At 39.4% G+C, this 21,883-nt stretch overlaps 2 protein-coding genes across 2 annotated transcripts; both read left to right on the top strand.

Annotated features, from left to right (window-relative positions):
• The first annotated feature begins 4,190 nt into the window (after positions 1-4,190).
• LOC121980754 (ranBP2-type zinc finger protein At1g67325-like) lies at positions 4,191-8,447 on the top strand. Its single transcript, XM_042532949.1, has 8 exons — positions 4,191-4,324; positions 4,527-4,569; positions 5,321-5,439; positions 5,919-6,138; positions 6,372-6,469; positions 6,549-6,609; positions 7,218-7,330; positions 8,073-8,447. The coding sequence occupies exons 1-8, from the start codon at positions 4,310-4,312 to the stop codon at positions 8,217-8,219; spliced, it is 816 nt and encodes a 271-aa protein (XP_042388883.1). The 5' UTR covers positions 4,191-4,309; the 3' UTR covers positions 8,220-8,447.
• A 1,133-nt stretch (positions 8,448-9,580) lies between these two features.
• LOC121982953 (cytochrome c-type biogenesis protein CcmE homolog, mitochondrial-like) lies at positions 9,581-10,723 on the top strand. The gene has a single exon (XM_042535951.1). The coding sequence runs from the start codon at positions 9,640-9,642 to the stop codon at positions 10,423-10,425; it is 786 nt and encodes a 261-aa protein (XP_042391885.1). The 5' UTR covers positions 9,581-9,639; the 3' UTR covers positions 10,426-10,723.
• Positions 10,724-21,883: the final 11,160 nt, after the last annotated feature.

Below are 21,883 nucleotides of genomic sequence, written 5' to 3'. Positions count from 1 at the left end.
AATAACTTAAGGTGATTTGGGTCAAACGTGTTAAGTTCCGCAGGAGATCCAAGTCAAAACCTAAAAGAACATATAGATTAATTTTTGGATCAAACGTGTTAAGTTCCGCAGGCGATCCAAAATTTAATTTAAAAGAACACATGGTAGCTAGGAAAAGGTTCAGACCTTTGTACAAAATTTTTGTACAGTGGAACCTCTAGGTTTTCCGAGTAGCAACCAACATAATCATCTTGTTCTCTAACTCCTTCTGTGTATACTCCCCCATTACTGAAATATTAAAGAAATAGTGGGGTGATGGCAGCATACTGCTGTAAATTTACTTTATCGCCTTGGTCTAGGAGTCCTAGAATCAGTGAAAAATCTTTCCTTGTGAAGTTGATCTCCTTATTATGAAAGATGAAACATCTGGCTTCAACACCCCAATTGTCAATATATTTTGTATAAGGCTTCAGATAATTTGCAAATTCAGGCATGACTACTGTCCAAGCAAATGAGCTTCAATTAATCAACTCTATCTGTCAATCATTTATGTGTAGTGATGATAAAAACCCCTTGAAATAGGGGTAATTACTTTTCTAATGCACTTTCTTATGATATGCACGAGAAGTAGAAGTTCTCTGTCTTGCCATGTAATTATGTCAAACAAATACATAAGATCTTAGTGATACTCAGTTGTCTTCATTGCAATGCAGTTAGTTTTCACCAATACTATGATACATTACACTGTTATTTTGTAAACGTAATATGATACATTACAATGTCTATAATTTCTCCTAAGTAGTACAATGTGATGAGTAGCTGCTACAATATGAGTACTGATCATGTTGTAGTAGTTGGGGGTCAAGTAGCTGCTACAATAATGAGAAGCCAATAGTGATTGTAGGGTTTAATCATGTTGTATCAATCATTAGAGTTTAACTACGTTGTAGGAGCTACGCGACGATAGCTGCTACAATAAAGATAAATTTTTTTAAACACTCTATTCCCTAAAACAAAATCTTTAATCCTCAGCCCTAAAATCATTAAACCTCATTGTAACAACTAGGAGACAAATCAAAACCATAAAAATTTAAACCCCTAAACAAAACAAAAAGAATCAAAACTTTAAACCAAACACCATACTTACGATGGAGGCAAAGATTTGGATGAGAAACAAGTTGTCACAGTGAGATTGATTGACGAAGACACTGTGTGGGCACCGTTCTACTATGATTGAAATTCTTTTGAAATATTTGTCACACGGCGAGTTTGGGAGTAAAACTTTGGCCGATAAGGATAAAAAGGTAATTGCATAGTATATTTGTGCATAATAATTGTAAAATTATAATTGGTAAGAAAAGATTATTTGGAGATCAACAGTAGTTACTAGGCATTGTAGCAGCTATTCTGGAGTAGCCGCTACAATGTGTAGCAGCTAATCTGTAGCAACTGCAACACAATATAGCAGCTACTCTTGAGAAGCTGCTACAACGTGTAGCAGCTTCTGACGACTAGCTGCTTCAATGTGTTGTAGTAACTACTACAACGCGTAGCAGCTTCTAACTATTTTTTTATACATTAACTGATATAATGTGTAGAACCTCTTTTAATTGATCTAAATAAAAACTGAGATTGCTATGATCTATTAATGGTTGAAAATGCAGAGTAATATCTTATTGAGCGTAAATGAAGAAAGATCTAGTACAACGTTGTAGCAGCTAACATTCCAAGTTAGCTGCTGTAAGTTGTAGCAGCTATATGGACAGTTAGCTGCTACAAGGTGTAGCAATTATTTGTTGAAGTAACTACTACAACGTGTAACAGCAAAGCAAAGACGCTACAGTAGTAAAAATAATTTTAAACAATTTTTTATCAAGTTGATATACAACTACAAAAATATTTTTAGGGGTAATATCTGCTAGAAAATGTAGCTACTAAAAAAATAATTTACCAAGTAGTTGTTACACGTTGTAGCAGCTAACAGTTAACTGTCGAAATAGCTGCTATAACTTGTAGTAGCATTCGATGTCCAAGTGGTTGTAGGCGTTTGTAGCTTGTGTTGGCCTTGCACGTCGTAGTATAAATCCTTCCTTCCTTGTACGACCACCATTCTAAATTAGCTGCTACAAGTTGTAGCAGCTATATGGATAGTTAGCTGTGAAGTTGTTGTTGTAATGTTTAGCAGCAAAGTAAAGGCGCTGCATAAAAAAAAATAATTTCAAATAATTTTTTACCAAGTTGATATACATCAACTTAAATATTTTAGGGGTAATATCTGCTACAAAATGTAACTACTACAAAAATGACTTAGCAAGTGACTGCTACACATTGTAGCAGCTAACATGTAGCTGCTATAAAGTGTAGCAGTTAATTGTCGAAGTAGCTGCTACAACATGTAGCAGCTACCTTTTCAAGTGGATGCAGCCTATAGGCGTTTGTAGCAGGCGTCGTCCTTGCACGTTATAGCATTAATCCTTCTAATATATGTTTGGATCATGGTGGGAAATAACAAATTAAAATGAAATGAATTACCATTGTGTATGAAATAAAAGGAATTAAAGACGTCATCCTTACGATCGAGATTGGAGGGAGGTGGTAAGCACAACAGCATCTGTCAGACGTGGCCTTGCCGGTAAAGGAAGAAACGAGAGAGAGAGAGAGAGAGAGAGAGAGAGAGAGAGAGAGAGAGTGGTGAGATAGAGAGTGGCGAGTCAAGTAGCTTGCAGCACCTTTGCTTTACTTTCGTAGGAGGAGCACGAGGTTCAACGAACGACGAAGAAGGAAGGCGCGAGAGAGAGAGAGCCGCGAGGGAAATTTAGAAATTGGAAAATTTCGCTCGATGATGTTTTGAAAAGAAGGCCAGAGGGGAGAGAGAATAAATGGAATATTTTTTTGAAAAGAAATCGAGCTGGCAACGTCACGTCTGCATGTCACTCACAGTCGCGCACAAAGCGTCTCTTAGCATATCAAATCTCTCTCTCTCTATATATTGATATGTTGTGCGACGCTACAGTGCATGACTGTGCGCGTCGCGTAGCATATCAGTTTTTTTGTTTTTTGTTTTTTGTTTTTTTTTTAATTTTTAATTAAAAATAATTAAAATATTTTTTTTAAGATTTTATTTCTAGGGTTCAAGCTTCCTAATAAGGTTATAATTTTTCAGCTATTTTTTTAAAAAGATTTTACCTCTAGGGTTTAAGTTTCCCAATTAAGTTATAGTGTTTACTTAAAGAAAAATTTAAACATGAAATAAATTTAAGTATTTATGAAGTATTGTAATATGTTTAGGGGATATATTACTGTTTAGGGATTTATATAAGAAAATGTTGATTTTTTTAAATTCAAAATAAAAAAATAATAGATATTGTTTTTTTAATTTTGAATTAAAAAAATTAATTAATTTTTTTTTAAAGATTTTATTTCTAAATTCAAGCTTCCAGCATATCAACTTTATCTTTTTTTTTTTAATTATTTTTTTAAGATTTTAAATTTTAAAAATTTATCATTTTTTATATAAATCCCTAATACATATATATCCTCTAAATATATCACAATACTTCATAAATACTTAAATTTATTTAATTTTTAATTTTTTTTTAACTAAACACTATAACCCAATTGAGAAGTTTGAATTCTAGAGGTAAAATCTTAAAAAAAAAATAACTTAAAAATTATAATTCAATTAGGAAGCCTCAACCTATAAATAAAATCTTAAAAAATATTTTAATTAATTTTTTAATTCAAAATAAAAAAATAATATCTATTATTTTTTTCAATTTTGAATTAAAAAAATTAACATTTTCTTATATAAATCCCTAATACATTAGTATAGCTCCTCAACACATTAAAATACTCCGTAAATATTTAAATTTATTTTATTTTTAATTTTTCTTTTAACTAAACACTATAACTCAATTAGGAAACAAAAATCTTAGAGATAAAATCTTTAAAAAAAATTAGTTTAAAAATTATAATTCAATTAGGAAGTTTGAATCTTAGAAGAAAATCTTAAAAAATATTTTAATTATTTTTTAATTCAAAATTTAAAAAAAAAAAATAAAAGACAAAAAAACGGACGATATGCACCGTCGAGCACTGTAGCGTATATATATCTATAACTAAAATTTTCTATATTTTGTATGACAAACGATCTGGCCGGTCTTTGATCCAGCCCAAGAAGCTCATCAACCGCCTATAAAAGGAGAGTTCTGGCCCCTTCCGTATATTCTCCTTCGCCGCATCTCGGTTTGCTGTCCTAGGGCTAGCGGTCAGCTCATAGGAGCTTTCCCTCCCTCAACGCTTTACGCCATCCGCGATACCCTTCTGCCTGATGGCCTCCGCTAAGGTGATCTGATCTCCCTCGTTCTTCCCTTTCCCGACCTCATCTCTCGGTCCTTCTCATGCCAGTGCTACTTGGAGTTCTGATTTGGTGGCCTGCCAAAATTTAGGGTTTTGGTTCACTTCTTCAGTCCGCTGTATTCATATTTCTGCTTAAGGGGTTTACTTGTCGTCGTAACGTTTGGTTCTTCTCGTGTTTGTTTGTTTAGGTGGATGATCGTGGCTTAGGGTCCAAAAGGTCGCGCAGTGAGGGTAGGGTTTCTATTAAGACAGTCGTCGCAAGTCTCCTTTCTTTTACTTGATGTGACTTTTCCTCCCTACATTTGTTGTATGCCTCTTTGTTCCTGTGGTTAGTAGTTTGTAGAGTTCATGCTCACTTGATTTGGTTGTTTTTGTTTTGGATCAGCGTACTCACATTTAAGGAATGATTACGCCATCTTTTCTTCACATTTTGTTATATAGTTGAAGAACCCAATGAGCAATTTCACTATAGTTAGTCTGTAGGTTAGTTCAGGAATCTTTTATTCTTTAATGCATCTAGCAATTGCACAATGGTTTGTCTGTGGGTAGTTGTCATATTCTGTAAATAAATTTGGATACCACTCTTGGTTGGTTGCAAAATTAGGACTAATGTCAGTGAACTTTTTTTCTAAGATGTTTCCTTACTGGACGGGTTTGATACTGAGTTACGAATTCTGGTGTGTGCAGTGATCAAATTTGGTTGAGTCCACAGAGCTGCGAAATAATTAAATTTGAAATTTGGCAATAGTGAGATTGTATCATCATGTTGGTGTTAACTTACATGTGTATTCCGATAGATCTAGTTGCAGATTAAATTGTTCATTCCATATTTTCATCAGTTTATGAATTGTAATTTCTTGATTGTCGTTGTGTTTCCATTTCATTGTTTGTTGTTGTTCCATTGTGCTCTTTCAGTCAAATCATTCAAAAAAATTTATTTGTACTGCTGTTAACATTTTCTTTTGTGGATGGATGGTTTAAGGTTTTAGGCGTGATGGAGATTGGACCTGCCCTCAATGTGGAAATGTGAATTTCAGTTTTAGAACAGCATGTAATCGTGGAAGTTGTGGTGCTGCGCGTCCGTCAGCCAGTCCTGGTCCTGTGAGTTTGTAATTTACTTGTTATGGTTTTGGTTATTTTCATTGCATTATTAGTTTAATGGAGTTTCTCATGATTCCACACTCTTGGTTCTAATATATACTGGTCCATTAAATATGTTAGCGTGAGACATCATTCTTAGTTTAGCAAAGTAACAGAAGCATCTCACTTGAAAATTTTAAACATCAGCTCCCTATTATTTAGGATGAGTTGTTACACAATGCATAGAGATACACAGTTATTTGGTTTTAATCAGTTTTTTCTTGCACAAGTTGAGGTTAACGACCAACAACTTGACTTTGCTTCATGTGTAAATCTCTGGTGTCTTTTCATTATGACCTTTTATCAGTGTATATGCTTCGACAAGTGTTCCTTCCTGGAATATCCTCAGCTTGGATCAGAGAGTTTTATTCACATTCAAATTTACTCATGATATGTTCAAGTTGGTCTGGTTAGTATAACTCAATTTTTCTGTACTGCAGAGAACTGGACCGGTACCTTATCTTGGCAGTTTTGATCGTCCATTGCCCAATTATTATGGGGGTATGGGAGTTCCACCCGCTACGCCATTTGGTGTGTCAGGTGGATATGGTTCTCCCCTTCCTCCTTTTCATGGGATGCGCTATGATTATGGGCCACCCTCAGGTGCTCCTGGCCCATACAGTCTTATGTCTCCATATGGCCCATCAGGACCACTAAGAGGTCTTTGCTTGCCTTTTTTCTTCATGCCTGTGCATTTTGTTTGATGGTCCTCTATTTTGTGTGTACCTATGATTTATTATACTTGTTGTATTTGTTTAAAATTTTTCTTAATGCCGGTTGCCATAATCTTGTCGCTCACTTCTTTGCTTGCACATAGGTGGATATAATATGTTAACACCTCTAAAATTGCTTTATTTTGTTTTTTTTTTCCCTTTTGCATTTGTATACTGTAGGTTATGGTTATGGGCCTGGACCTATCATGGATAGATATGGTCATCCCATTATGGACAGATATGGTTATGGTTATCGAGGTTCCCCAATGCCTATGCCTGTACGCCTTAATTTCTTCCACTTGCTAATTCCATATCCCCATAAAGTCTATGATGTTTAATTAAAATTGTTTTGTGTAGGTCCCAGATTCAACATCTGGAGAGCTGTTGGATAATAGTGCTTCTCGTAAACGTCGTGGAGGTGATTTCAGTTTTTGTTCTTAAATATTTAGCGTGGGACAATTTTCTTGTTTAGTATTTGAATATCATGCGCCAACACATTAGTTTGGCTAGTAGTGATGTTGACAATATTTTTACTGATGTGCTTTTAAGAGTCTTACATAATTTGACAAAGAAGCACATCTACTAAACTTGTTAGCATATGCCTCTGAGGCAGGATGTTACAGAGAAAAAGAAGCTGGATTTTCATTTCAACCTTTTAAATTACTTTAAACATTATGGCTTTGTATAGCCATTAGACTGCAAACCAAAATCTTTATCTACAGTACTTTATTTGTTAAATTATGTATCTTGTTAACAGTATTTTATATAGCTGTTCCTTGTTGCATATACTGTTGGACATAAGTCTGGTTGTTCCTTCAATGGTGCAACTTCTGTTACTTTTCTTGTGCGTACTTCTTTTTAATGGAATTCTATGTGATTTGTTCCTTTGCTTTGTGTTAGTTATCTGATGGAGCACTTTAAATGATTTTTCTGGTTCCATTTGTCTATTTATTGATGACCGGAGAGAAAAAGGATTTGTACTTTATACGATCTGACATCTTACTATTTTAATTGAATTGTGTGTAGGTCCTGATGGGTTATTTGAGGGTGATTGGGTGTGTCCCAAATGTGAGAATGTTAACTTTGCTTTCCGAACAACTTGTAACATGAAGAAATGTGGAGCTCCTAGACCTGCCTCTGTAAGTTCTTTTACCCTTGTTATTCTTCACTATCACCGAAGGCATAATGTATGGTGCTCAACGTATTTGCATGGTAGTTTGGTCTAAGTTACCATATAAGCTGGAAAGGAGCTGTTGAAGTCTTGGATGTTTGATGTCATGGTAAATTTTATAAAATTATAATATCAACATGGATTGATAATAATATAGCAAGAATGTTGAAATGGTTAAGTTATTAGAAAGATATATATATATAAAGACAATTATGTGTAAGATGGTATAATGAGAGAAACACATTGATTCAGCTGGAACTTGTAAAATGAAAAAAAAAATCATTGATGTATTAGAAGATAATATAAACATGATGGAATCTATTATAATAATTGAATAAATGAGTTGTAGGTGTATTAGGTAGATGGAGAGAAATAAAAATTTTAATTTATGATTAAAAAACAACTTAATTAATTAAACAGTATTAAGAATATACTCTTGCACATAACTCAGTAAGGCAAAAATTTTATTTAGCGGACTCTAATTAGTTTGGATAAATAGGATATTACTGTTTGATGGTATTGACTTGGATAAATAGGATGATAATACTGTTTGATGGTATTGGCGATTAATGTACTTAAGAATAGGGATTATCAATTAGTTTGGTTTCTCGTCTTTTATCATTTGTTTCCACAAAATATGAATCTCTTGCAAATCTTGGTTTCTATCGCGACCATCCATTTATGTTAACATTGATTCGGATGAATCTTAGGCGAGTAACCGAACCAGCGGGAAGGATAAAGTTGATGCTCCTGAAGGCAGCTGGACTTGTGACAAGTGCAACAATCTCAACTACCCATTCCGCAACATGTGCAACAGGAAGGGATGTGGAAGTGAGAAACCCTCATTCAGCAAATAACTATAGGAACAAATACCTCCCTCCTTGCACTGTCTATGCTACATGAAGTTGGATCGATCACCCATTGCATTGCAATGTACTCAATATATGTTTTACATTTGCTAGTTCCCTACCGCTTTAAGACATGCACGCCTGGCAAACTGTAGCTGTCATAGAGCTAAGAACTATGTTCACCTTGATTAGTTGTATTTTTGGCTGACTTTTAAATTTTATCTTCATTAGGCACAATTAATGTTCATAGTGCTTGAATTTTATTACAACTGTTGGGAATGACGATGTTAAAGCCATCACAAATGTTGTCATTCTCAAATACATTCTCTCTTTTATCAAAGAATCAGCATGAAATGGTACGCAATTTGTGATGAGGTAGGATCTCCTAGATCACTTTTTGTGATCTTGGGGATGTGTCATTTATATTTGTGGTCGGATTGTGGATCTTCTAGATCATTTTTTGCAGTCCAGGGGATGTGTTATTCGTATTTACGATCGGATTGCGGTTGTGATCCGATCGTAAATAGTTGTGATCCCTTTTTGGGTTTATCGTCTTCACCAGGTTATAATTTTTATTTGAAACGGGTGGCTGGAGGTCGTTCGGAGAACATCTTCGCTCGGCGTCTAGTAACTTGGTCATTTATCCACCATCGGAGGTCCTCGGTCCTTCGCTTTGAATAAAAATTATAATATGATGGAGACGGTGAACCCAAGAAGGGATCGTAATTATTTGTGGTCGGATCATAATCGCGATGCGATCGTAAATACGAGTGATACATCTTCTGGACCATAAAAAAAATGGTTCAGAAGATCTGTGCTCGTCTGTGATAGAGATACAAATATGTCTGAGAAATTATGATAGAGTTACAAATACGTCTGAGGAATAGTCTAGAGTTTTATTTATTGATAAGACATGATGAATCTTATTTTCTTTTCCTTTTTTTTTTTTTTTTTTTTTTTTTTTTTTTTTTTTTGACAAATGGTAATTCTATTTGTTTTGCACACAATTTTATGAGATAATTTGATCGGCTGTACATAATTTTTTTTTTTTTGCCCTAGTATTCAATTATATTTTATATAAGAAAATTGAAATAAAACCTCCATGTCACATTTTTTAAAAATAAAATATAAAACTTTATTAGAGTTCAATTATTTTTATTTAAACAATTTATAAATAGTTTGTATTATATTTTACTTAAATATATTTCTTTGGAGGGACAAGTTAGTTTACATATATTTTTGTAAGGATAGAAATAATTTTGGAATTTCAGAAATTTAAGGCCGTTTTTTAATTAAACTAAAATAATTAAGAGAGATTTTACTACATTTTCCATATTTTACTAATATCGAGTTCGGCCAAATATGGAGCGTCTTTTTAATTCACTCGAATCATCCTTCCTTTGCGCCTTGACCTTTCCATATCGGATCCATGGCTTCGTCTAGGGTTTTCTCGTCCCGCCTCTCCTCCCGCCTCTCCTCTCTCCTCCGTCCCTCCGCCGCGTGCGCCTCTTCTACTCCTCTTGACCCACCTCGCCTCCTCATCGACCTGTGCCGCTCCAATTACCCTAAGTTCTCTTCTTCCCCGGCCGCCCTCTTCCTTCGGCACCTCTCCACCGCCTCCCGTCGTCACCCCTCCTCCCGCCCCCGCACCGTCGATATCGGTGCCCGCGCGCGGCAGCTTCAGAACCGCCGCCTCTTGAACTACGGCCTTACATTCAGCTGCCTCGCCGGGTTCATCGTCATCGTCCTTAGCACCTTCCAGGACCAGCTCGTGTTCTATATCACCCCTACCGAAGCCATGGATCAGTTCGCCGCTAACCCCACCAAGAACCGCTTCCGCCTCGGCGGCCTCGTCCTCGAAGGCAGCATCGTCGAGCCCACCTCCACCTTTCCTGAGATGGAGTTCGTCATCACAGATCTCGTCACAGAAATCCTCGTCCGCTTCGAGGGATCCGTCCCTGACCTCTTCCGGGAGGGCCACTCGGCGGTCGTCGAGGGCTTCTTGAGACCTTTCGATGAATCTGACGGGCCTGCCACGCGTGGACCAGTGGTGTCGGAGACGGCGAGGGCTCATGACTGTTACTTCAGGGCTGTTGAAGTGCTGGCAAAGCACGACGAAAAGTACATGCCCAAGGAAGTTGCGGAGGCGATCGAGAGGAATAAAAAGCTAATTGAGGCGAAATCCCAAGCAGAAGCCGCAGAGACTACGAGTTGAAAACACATTCCAAATTCAGGTTTATTCTGTCAGTACAAGTTTTGAATTTTCCAATTGATTATGCTGGTTGGTTGCCACCAACCGATAGATGAAAAAACATAATCTTATCATGATTTTGTTGTAACTTTTAATTGATCTTCTGCGGGTTGAGAATGAAAGAGAATATAGTATTTTTGGTTGAGAATAGCATAGAAATAAAGCTATTTATCAGCACAATTATTCCTTGCTATCTGTTTCTTCACTTTTATCAGCACTATGCTGAACTTTGTTATGTAGAGATTGTATGGCTTTATGCTCACTTTGTTTTCCTTACTCTATCAATTTTTAAGCTTTTTTGAAATTGTATGTTAGATTCAACTTGCTATACAAATTAAAATGCCTCATCATGGTTTTAATTATTTTTGTCAAACTTTCTGAAGCAACTTTCAGTCTTAGCCGTTTAAATTTATGGTTCCTTTTAGTTGCTAGCATTGTAGTTTTGCTATAATTTTTTTTGCGATTACATTTCTTGGATAGCTTCTCTTCTATGACTGTTGGTAAAATTAGAAGAATCCTCGCGACTTGTTTAAAATTAGAAGAATCCTCATGACTTGTCTAGAAATTTGCTATAAAGATGCAAAGTTTAAATGATGGGGATGGTCATCCTCTCCTACCGTCTCCAAAGTCAAGGTGGAGTTTGCGATTAGATGCACGGTCCTGTTAGAATTGCTTCATAAATTTTTGATATTTTTGATGAAATTGAGCCACATCAATGGCATGTTATGTTTACTTGTTTTCGTACTATGGTTTTGCACGGGCATTGGTTTTCATTCCATCATTTTTCGTCTTTCACCCTATTTGCCATAGCTATTTGTGTAGATGCAAAACCTTCCAATGCCTTTCTGTTTCTCCTAAACTAACTGTACTTGAGTTGTTGGCAATCAAGTGGGGAATTCATCAAATTTCAATATATTTATGTTTTTCATAACTGATGCATACGAGTGGAGGAAGTGTAGTTTTATGTTTTGTTGATTGTGCTTGTTTTTTCCTGCTTAGTTTAATTTTAACTTGCATATTTCTAGGTTGTAATTGCTACATCAATTTGTTGGTAATGGGAACATGGGAATGTGAGTTACCCATGTTGTCCATATTTCCATTTCCATTTCCATTTCCATGGAGCAATTTACTAATATACCCCTAGGTATTATCATTATATAAATCGTCCAAGTCTTTCATCGAGAGATAGAAAAAGAAAGAAAAAAGAAAAGAAGAACATTCATTAGGCGGTGAGATTTGATTTGTGGAGTCGTCGAGAAGCGTTTGTCATTGTAGCATTCTCGCAGATGGTAAGAGATGACTTCTCCCATCTAGCGTTTTGCTTCAAATTTTACCGTAACGAGATATAATTTATTGTTTTGTATAGTAAATTTTTTATAATTCCTTCATTGATATCAGAGCATTAAGAATTATATCGCAACGAGTCTTCAAATTTCCCGTCATTGGGGACTGACCACGTGAGTGTCAAGTCGTGCGAAATCCTTACAAACCCTAGTCGGCATGTCCCTGTGCTCCGGAGGTTGGCGACTGTGTGTCGTGTCAGTGGAGTGCTGGAGACCGCATTATGGCAGAAGGATGCCTATGGAAAGCAGAAGGATGCCTATGGAAGAGTCGCGTAGATCAGTTGCTGCAGAGCAGCATGCTTTGTCGGACAAGGAAATGATGACAGTATCGTGATTTCCATCAGAGTCAGGCTTGCGTCACGGAGGTACGTCGACGAAGGTATCCCAGCTGGCCACGATGCATCAGTGGTCGGGGCGTGCTGAAGAGCGCTAAAGCTCACCTCTCGCAGTGGCTGATGTTGCGTCAATGTTCGGGGCGTGATGCATCAAAGGCCGGTGATACGTCAGTGGCTGACGAAGTGGCCGTCCGATCGACAACTACATCTGTACGTGGTAGAGGAGGTGTGGGATCGTGTGGCAAAGAAAGCGGTGAAAAAAATAGTTTTTTATAAATCAAAGTGTTTTGATTTTAGAAAATCAAAATTTAAGGGAAAGAAAACCGTGAGTGTAAAAAAAAACTATGCAGGTTGATATTAAAAACATATGAGCAGAACAGTAGGTTTAAAATTTTCTTTTGTCGGTCAGGTTGAAGCCAAATTGGATTTGAATTAAATTGGTCTAATCAGGACCCAAATTTAATTTAGATCCAAATTTAATTTAAAGGGTTGATTTAATTAGATTATTTTGATTCAATTATATTGGTTTAAACTATTAGTTAGTTTAACCAAATCAGTTTGATCCTAATCGGAAGTTATTGGACTTGAACCAGATATGATCAAATGACTATATTTATTTAATTGAGTCAAATTTGATCAAATAGATTGGATTTATTCTAATAGGTCAGATTTAAATCTAATCAGTATTGGTTTGATCAAACGAATTTGAGTTTGATCAATAAGTCTGAAATTGACTGTCATGGACTTAGATTAAACAATAACAGAACATAGATATAGAAAATCCTTATTTAATTAGATTAGTTCTAACGAGAACAATGAATCAAGTTTAAGATCTGAATTCCCAATCGACCAGTCCAATGGGTCAGTTAACTTAGACTCTTAAAAATTGAGAAGATTTATTTTTCTTGATTTATTATGTTGGTTCTATACCTGTATAAATTGAATTAAGTCGATTTTGTACTGGTTAGTTGGTTTTGTACCAACTTATTTAATTTTAATTTTTCAGATGGCACAGACGATTACCACATTGACTCCTCGCAAAATGCGACGGAACCAGCTCAGGGAGGAAAATCAGGAGATAGAGTATAACTTTGCTTATGAAATTGATGGACACGTTGGACGACTTGATGATCTATTTTGAAAATTTGAGCGAGAAGAGTTTTCAGTCTTGGACAGTTATAGGATCTGGATTTTAATGCGTTCATTGACAGAGTATTCTAAGGTGATAGCAGATTATGTCTGGGGGTGTCATGAATGACACGTCACATATTTAAAATTATGTGAGGAATTATTTCACCATATGGCTGAAGAGGATCCTGTAGAGTTCAAAAAGGATTCGGAAATGATTGAGGAAGGCCCAGAAGAGGATTCGATTGTGGATCTGATAGAGAATCCTGAAGTTGTCCCACCTGTGATTACTCCAAATGAGTTCAGGTTGAAAAGAATAATGTGTGCCACTATACTAGTGTCTGTCCTAATGGGAGTAGTGTTAGCTTATCTAATTTATTAGAGTTTTGTTATTGTTATTGTTACTATGTATGAACAGTATTAGTCCATTTAGTTCATGTAAGCTTGTTATATGTTAACAATATGTAACATATTTTTATGTTAATGATATGTTCATTCATATGTTTATTTTACATGATAAATGATTAGTTCATTTTATTAAATGATTAGTTCATTTAATTAAAGAAATCATAATATAATAAATGATTGGTTCACTTATTGGGATGTGCGTAATAGAATTGATCAATATTGATTTGCTTGGTCATACAAATGATGAGTGAAAATTCAGTTATCACTTATTTTGTAAATCGATTCAAATTAATATTGAGTTAATCATAAATTGCATGTATATGAATTATACTGAATAATAAATAATATGTTTATTTATGATAAGTTATGGTAATTAAAAATATTATAACTGAACTCAACAAGGGTGAAAAATTTACTAGGGGATAACTATAAGATCTGACATCTCAGGATATAGTATACACTTGAGGAACAAGAAGTTTTGGAGGTTGTAAATCAAATTATTGTAGAACCTGTAGATGGTCCCATTGCACAACACAAACAAGATATTGATGTTTATAAGGCATGGAAGAAAAAAAAACTCCATTGCAAAGAGCATATTGATTAGTTCAATGGTAGATGACCTAGCTTTTGAGTATGAGTCATATCTTTCGGTTCATGCAGTCTGAGTAGCCCTTAAGGAAAAATACAGTAGAGTAAGTCTGAGCAAGCTTCGACAGTTGACGATCAAGTTTGACAGTTACAAGAAACATCTGAATGTTTTAATGGTTCAACACCTCAGGGAGATGTCGAACATGATTTAGCTGTAACGCCCGCCCCTTTTACTGCACTCCTGCCTAGTGAGGGCGGGGTTACTTTCTTACCCTTAGACTTAGTAAACTTAAACATTCATACATACATACAGCGGAAGCATATCTATGTTTGCCTAGAATCATACTAAGCATAGAATAACATACTAAGCATATGAGTATGAAACACATGGTTCAACTTAAATAGTCATAGTATTCATTTCTAACACATGCATAGGGAATCATAAAAGGCATAACATAACATAACATATTATTCTAAGTTCACTTCAGCAGGTCATTTTATTTCTTTAGCCAAGTCACCATCACACATCTCTTGCCCCTTCCTCCTGCTCCTCTAGTTTATCCATCCTTTACCTTTATCTGTGGTACAAGGAAAAGTATCTGTAAGCACTCAAGGCTTAGTGAGATCCTTTCCTACTCACAAAAACCAATATATCATTTAAAATCATCATATCATACATCATGGAATAGATGACACTCATATCATATAATTAAAACATATCATATCATGACATAAATCTTATCATGGTATAAGTAACATCATATCATAGCATAACTCATATCATAACATAAGTAATCATCATATCATGGTATAAGTAACATCATATCATAGCATAAATCATGTCATAACATAAGTAACCATCGTATCATGGCATAAGTAACATCATATCATAGCATAAATCATGTCATAACATAAGAAATCATCATATCATGACATAAGTCATATCATAACATGGGAAATCATCATATTATGGTATAGATCATATTATAACATAAGTGTACATCATAGCATAAGTGAAAACATCATGACATTTCTTTTTATAACATCAAGACATCATATCATAGCATAACAGTAAGCATCCTTTCACATCATTTCGTAAGCATGGATTGCAAGATGTCCTTTAAAACATGGGTAATGTCATGTGCAATATGTCTTTCAAAACATGGTTTATGTCATGGGTGAGATGTCTTAAAACAATATCATATAGTACTTGAAAATAATCTCAACATGAAGGGGCCCGGCTTAGTACCACATACATACATAATGCGCGCATCCTAAGTAGACCCAAGGTAGCTAGTCTTGAACCTACTAGGAAACTAGGCCTGTAGCTCGGCCTAGGGGCACGTAAGGAGCTCACCCTTTACTAGGCCCGTAATTCGACCTAGGGGCGCATAAGGAGCTCACCCTTTTGGTACAAGCCATTCAAAGTAAAATACATGCCATATCATATCTCTATCATTTCTTAACACATTCATGTCCTTCATAGCATATCTTACTCATGTTATTCATAGCATATCATGTTCATGTCATTCATAGCATATCATGTTCATGTCATTCATAGCATATTTCGTTCATGTCATTCATAGCATATCATGTTCATGTCATTCATAAGGTATGCATAAATGGGCACATAGCCATGCATACTTGGGCACATAGCCATCATACTTGTCTTGGGCACATAGCCATCATATTTTGGGCACATAGTCATTTTAGATATCATTCTCATGCATGGTTCATAAGCATATTTAAACGAGCAATATAATACATCATGAAAAGAAAAAGAAAACATAATCATGCATGGATCACAAGTTAACTTCTTCTAATTCATATCATGGCAAGAAAAGTACATATTGAGTCACAATTTAGTCTAAATCCACAACCCACTAAGGGTGGCCGAAACATGCATAGGCTCATTTAGGTTACATGAAATCATACAAGCATATGAACCCACATTCATTCCTATAACATTTATCATAAGGAACATCATAAGCATATTTGATCTAGGTTCTATGCTTCCTAGGTTTTAAAATCCATCTTGGCCGAAATATACAAGGTCCAAAACTTGGTTACAAATAGCATGTAAACATGTGAATCCTAATCAATTTCCATGCATTTATCATAGACATTCACATGAGCATATTAGGTTAAAGTTCAAGCTTCCTAAGTTCACCAAGTGTAAGTGGCCGAATGCTACAAAAGCATAAGTTCTAAGCACAAGAGTACCCTATAAATTTCATAGCATATCATAGAGAAAAACATAAACATGTTAGGGTTGAATTTAGGCTTGCCTAAGACCTACATTTCATGTTGACCGAAAGTTCATCATGGAAAAAAAAACTAACCTTAAGCAACATGAAATCTCAAGTGCATTATGTTATCTTCATATCTTTTCATAGGGTAAAACATAAACAAGGTAGATTTGAGGTTAAGCCTCCTTAAGGTATTTAATCCCTTAATGGCCGAAACCTTAAGGTAAGATCCTACTAGTTCTAAGCAACATACAAGTATAAAACATCAAGAGAACATTCACAACATATTATGGAAAACTTCATACTTGATACTTCTTCTAGAATTTACAAGCATGTGAGTACCTTATGAATTTCATAGCATATCATGGGGAGGAACATAAACATGTTAGGGTTGAGTTTAGGCTTGCCTAAGCCTTACATTTTATGTTGGCCGAAAGTTTATCATGTGAAACCTAACCCTAAGCAACATGAAATCTTAAGTGCATTATGGTATTCTCATATCTTTTCATAAGGTAAAATATAAGCAAGCTAGATTTGAGGTTGAGCCTCCTTAAGGTATTAAATCCCTTCATGGCCGAAACCTTAAGGTAGGGTCCTACTAGTTCTAAGCAACATACAAGTATAAACATCAAGGAAAATATTCATATATCATTGATCCTGTCCGAACCAGGGGTCAACGAACGCTGGGGATGTGGCGCTCCCTGCTGGATCCTCGAGTGCTCCGGCGAACCTGCAACAAAACCGAGCCGGGGGGGGGGGGGTGTCCCGGCGACGGCCCTTCGACGCTCAAGTCAGGCGAGGGAATAGATGAAGAAAGTGGCTGCAGGATCAAGACTAGCGTACATCCGGCTGAAGAAGTGGAGGCCTTATATAGACCTCTCGAAGGAGCCTGGGCACACCAATCGAAGCAATCGCCTGCTTTCGACCATGCCCAGGTGTGGGCCTGTCAGAAGGGCATCCATAAGGCCATACCACTACTGTATCAACCTTTCTGTGACGTGATGGTGGGGTCTTTAATAGTGCCATCTTGCGTACAGTCTAATCATCATGCCTTTGCTGACATACCATATCCCGGGCCGAGCGAATAGGCCGCTCGGCTAATCACTATTCCCTCGCCATGATTTCGGCCGGGCGGACACCCCCGCTCGGCCACTCGGCTCCGGTTCTACTGCTTTGGCGTCGGAAACCCAAACCTTTGGCTGGGTAATCTATGGTTCCGCTCGGACGGGACCCCATCTGTGGGCCCCCCATTCTTACCGCCGGATCACTTGCCTCCCCTTCAAGTCTAGTCGAAGGAGGCAGTGAGTCCGACTGACTGGACTGTATGTCCGAGCGGGTGCTCGTCGCCTTTTGTTTTAAAAGTATTCCACAGGTCACTCGGCGTGTGCGCCGAAATAAGCCGTTCGGCGCTCGTTCAGATATGACTCTTGCGGCCTGCCGTCGCTGCCGCCTGTCCGAATCCCCTCGGGAACGGCAGCAATCTATTCCATTAAGGCTGCGCGTGCGTGGTATGGTGCACATTAAATGCGCCGAATCATTAAGTGCCACGTGTCGACCATTGCGTGGCAGCAGCGCTACTTATGATGGGACGCCACCGTTTGAAATGGACGGCCCGATGGCGTCCTTGTTTCTCGCGACCTGGATCGGATGGTGGGGGCCTATCGGCCTCGGCCGTATAAAGCCTCAGTCCCCCTCCTCAGTCGCACGTCTGTTCGTGCTTTGTCCTCTTGACTCTTCTGCTGCTGCGGCCTCCGGCGATCCAGTTCCTGTTTTTCGGCGGCTACCATCTCACCGGTGATCTTCTCCGCCCATCTCCTTCTTAGTGAGCCTTCTTTCCTCGCTTACTAGGTCTTCCCTACTCGTTTTACCTCTCTTTCGTTCCCATTCCTCCGATTTCTTGCTATCCTTTTGTCTCTTCGAGATGGCGAGCTCTTCCGAACCCGCTACCCATATTCACAGTCCATGGTATATGAGTATGGAAAGTAGGTTCGATGAGGAGCACGCCCGGCGCGTTGTTAGGACCTACGGGATCCCTGATGCCCATGAAATAGTTGTAGCCGGCCCGACCGATCGGCCCCATAACCCTCCGATCGGTACCATTTGTTTTTTTCTAGACCAATTCCAGGGCGGCCTTAGATTTCCTACCCATCCATTTATTTTGGAAGTTTGTAATTATTTCCGCATCCCGCTCGGCCAACTTGTGCCGAACTCCTTTAGGCTGCTGAGCGGGGTAGTCGTCCTCTTTAGGCTGCACAGTATCCCACTTGACCCCAAAATATTCCACTTCTTCTTCTACCCCAAACAATCCGAGTTGGGCACTTTTATTTTCCAAAGTAGAATAGGCTTTAAATTTTTTGATAATATGCCGACCTCCAACAAGCACTGGAAGGAGTTTTTCTTCTATATACGACTTCCCGAGCGGCCAGCATTCCGAACCAAATGGCAGACCGCCGTGCCGACCCAGCCGGAGCTCGGCAAATTCAGAAGCAATCCAGCCTACCTTCATGCGGCGAACTGGTTGTCCGGTCAGCGGTACAAAATTGACCAGTTGCTTCTCAAGGGGGTGTTGTACATTTTTGGATTATCTCCCGTTCGGGCCAATCTCCCCTACCGCATGGGTAAGGACTCTTTACTTTCTTCGCCTTTTTTGTCTAACTGATTTTAATTTCTTCAGTTGAAGTCATGTGGCGCTCCAAGGCTCTTGATCATCTGAAATTGAAGGTGGAAATTGAGGCGACCAAAAAGAACTTGCCGGCGGGTCTTATCCACAAGCGCGGCGGGAGAGGAGGGCGGAACCCTCCCCAAAGTTGCAATCCGCCAACGGAGGTTGGGCGGATCCTATTCCTCTGCTCGAGTGAGTCCCCAGTAGGGATTCACCTGGAAGTTCGGTGGAAATGTCGAAGAGACCCCAGCCTTCCGCCAAGGCGAACCACAGCGCCGATCGACCTCGCCGCCAGATCGCACGCCGTCGCAGATCGGGACCCCGGTGGCCTCGCCCACCGCACAGACCCTCCGGCTCTCCTCCACGGACTCGTCGTCGCTTACGACGGGTGCAAAACTTCAACCATAGGGAGTCGAGGATGACAAAGAAGTCTGGCCACCCGACCATCAAGACTACCCTTCGATTCCCATCGAGGAATATTTATTGTCCGCCGATCGGCCATCAAGCCCCGTTCATGAAATAACCTTGACGGGTCCGATCGCCAAACTTTTCGAGGACGCCCAGATTCAGGTGGCCCTCATGACGCCCAAGCACTCGGCGATAACCACATGCAACAAGCCACTCAGGTTCATTTTTCTTCCTGTGCCATGCTACTGTTTAGTTCCTGATTTTATTATTTCCCTGACAGCATTGGGCCGAGCAAATCGCCACTAGCCATCGGCTAGCCGAGCTGGAGGATCTCATGGAAAAACTCCAAGTCTCGGGGGGTCCATCGGCCGAGCGGGGGAAACAAGCCCTCGAGGCCGAACAGAAGAAGGCCGCCGACTTGGCTACAGAGGTGGCCCGACTTGAAGACTTGGTGAAGAAGCGCGACGGAGACGTGAAGCGCTCCGGTAGCCGGAAGAAGCGGGCGATTGCTGATCTGGACAAGATGAAAGTTGAAGTCCGAGCCCTAGATCAGCAATCTAAGAAGCTAGAAGCCCAACTAGCTGCCGAACGGGATGAGCGCTCTGCTGAACGCACTAAAGCGGAGGTGGACCAGAAAGTTCTCCAAGACTCGCTAATTGCCTCCCGGGCGGCGCTCAGAAAATATAAGGAGGGAGAGCCGAGTCGCCTAGCAGCAGCGCGCCAAGAATACCTTCGCTCGGAGCGGTTCGACTCAAAATTCGGTGTCAACGTCTCCTCAACTTTCGCCGAGGCGGTCAAGGTCACCATGGCGTACTTGAAGAAGGGGGGGCACCTTCCTGCTGACCTGAGCATTCCCTCTTCAGATCTGGCGACTATGATTGACGATATCCCGGACGCCTTTTTTAATTTTGAGGACCCGGAGTGAGGCGAGTTCTTCCAAGTACTTTCTGTATTTCATCCGCTTTGCTGATGTAAAATTTTTGCATGTGCCGATCGGCATAATTGTGTTCCTTTGCCTCTATTTTTGTTTGCCCTTCATTGCCGTCTTTTGTCTGTTTGGTGCTTTTTCGTAGAGTCAGTTAAGCTCCACGTGTTTCCCACTAGACGACCGATCAGGTCAATCAATTGACTCGATTTCCTTGAAATCATTTAGCGATTGGCTATACTGTTTACATTCAGTGAATGCGAAGTATTGGCAAACTGATGGTCGATCGGACTTAATCAATTTAGTAGTTGCGAACGCTCGTTATTTGGCGTCCTTAGTTCCGTCCAGTAAGTTCACAGTCGCGGGTTCGGCGTGGATATTTATAGCCGATTGGCGCGGCTCTCGATCTTTAACGACGGAGCTCGTCGGCGCGGATATTTATAGCCGGTCGGCGCGGCTCTCGATCTTTAACGACGGAGCTCGTCGGCGCGGATATTTAAAGCCGGTCGGCGCGGCTCTCGATCTTTAACGACGGAGCTCGTCGGCGCGGATATTTAAAGCCGGTCGGCGCGGCTCTCGATCTTTAACGACGGAGCTCGTCGGCGCGGATATTTAAAGCCGGTCTGCGCAGCTCTCAATCTTTAACGACGGAGCTCGTCGGCGCGGATATTTAAAGCCGGTCGGCGCGGCTCTCGATCTTTAACGACGGAGCTCGTTGGCGCGGATATTTAAAGCCGGTCGGCGCGGCTCTCGATCTTTAACGACAGAGCTCGTCGGCGCGGATATTTAAAGCCGGTCGGCGCGGCTCTCAATTTTTAACGACGGAGCTCGTCGGTCGTCGGTCTTCTGCTCGGGGATTTATAGACGCCGGCTCGTCTCTACGGTTTAACGTCTGGGCTAGACGGTCTTTCGCTCGGAGAGTTTATAGACGCCGGCTCGTCTCTACGGTTTAACGTCTAGGCTAGACGGTCTCCCGCTCGGAGAGTTTATAGACGTCGGCTCGTCTCTACGGTTTAACGTCTGGGCTAGACGGTCTCCCGCTCGGAGAGTTTATAGACGCCGGCTCATCTCTACGGTTTAACGTCTGGGCTAGACGGTCTTCAAGGCTAATTTTGACGCTTCCGTTCGGTGAAGCTTTTTGTCATCCTTTTTATCACTTTTGCTTCCTGCATTATGAGGATATAGGCTAACAGAAAATATACAAAGAATTAGCGCCATATTACACCACTTTACTTCCTGCACGTGGCCTTCGATTTTTGTGTCGACGCTTGGGTATCGTACGCCCGGCCGAACGGCACGGGGTCTTCAGCATTGAGCATTTTGACTCGGATAATTTACCTCCGTCCGAACGATACGGGGCCTTCGATCCTCGAGCG

The sequence above is a fragment of the Zingiber officinale genome, chromosome 5A (genome assembly GCF_018446385.1).
Source record: "Zingiber officinale cultivar Zhangliang chromosome 5A, Zo_v1.1, whole genome shotgun sequence".
Taxonomy (NCBI): Eukaryota; Viridiplantae; Streptophyta; class Magnoliopsida; order Zingiberales; family Zingiberaceae; genus Zingiber; species Zingiber officinale.
The sequence above is the reverse complement of the archived record's forward strand: the minus strand, read 5'-3'. Positions and strand labels throughout refer to the sequence as shown.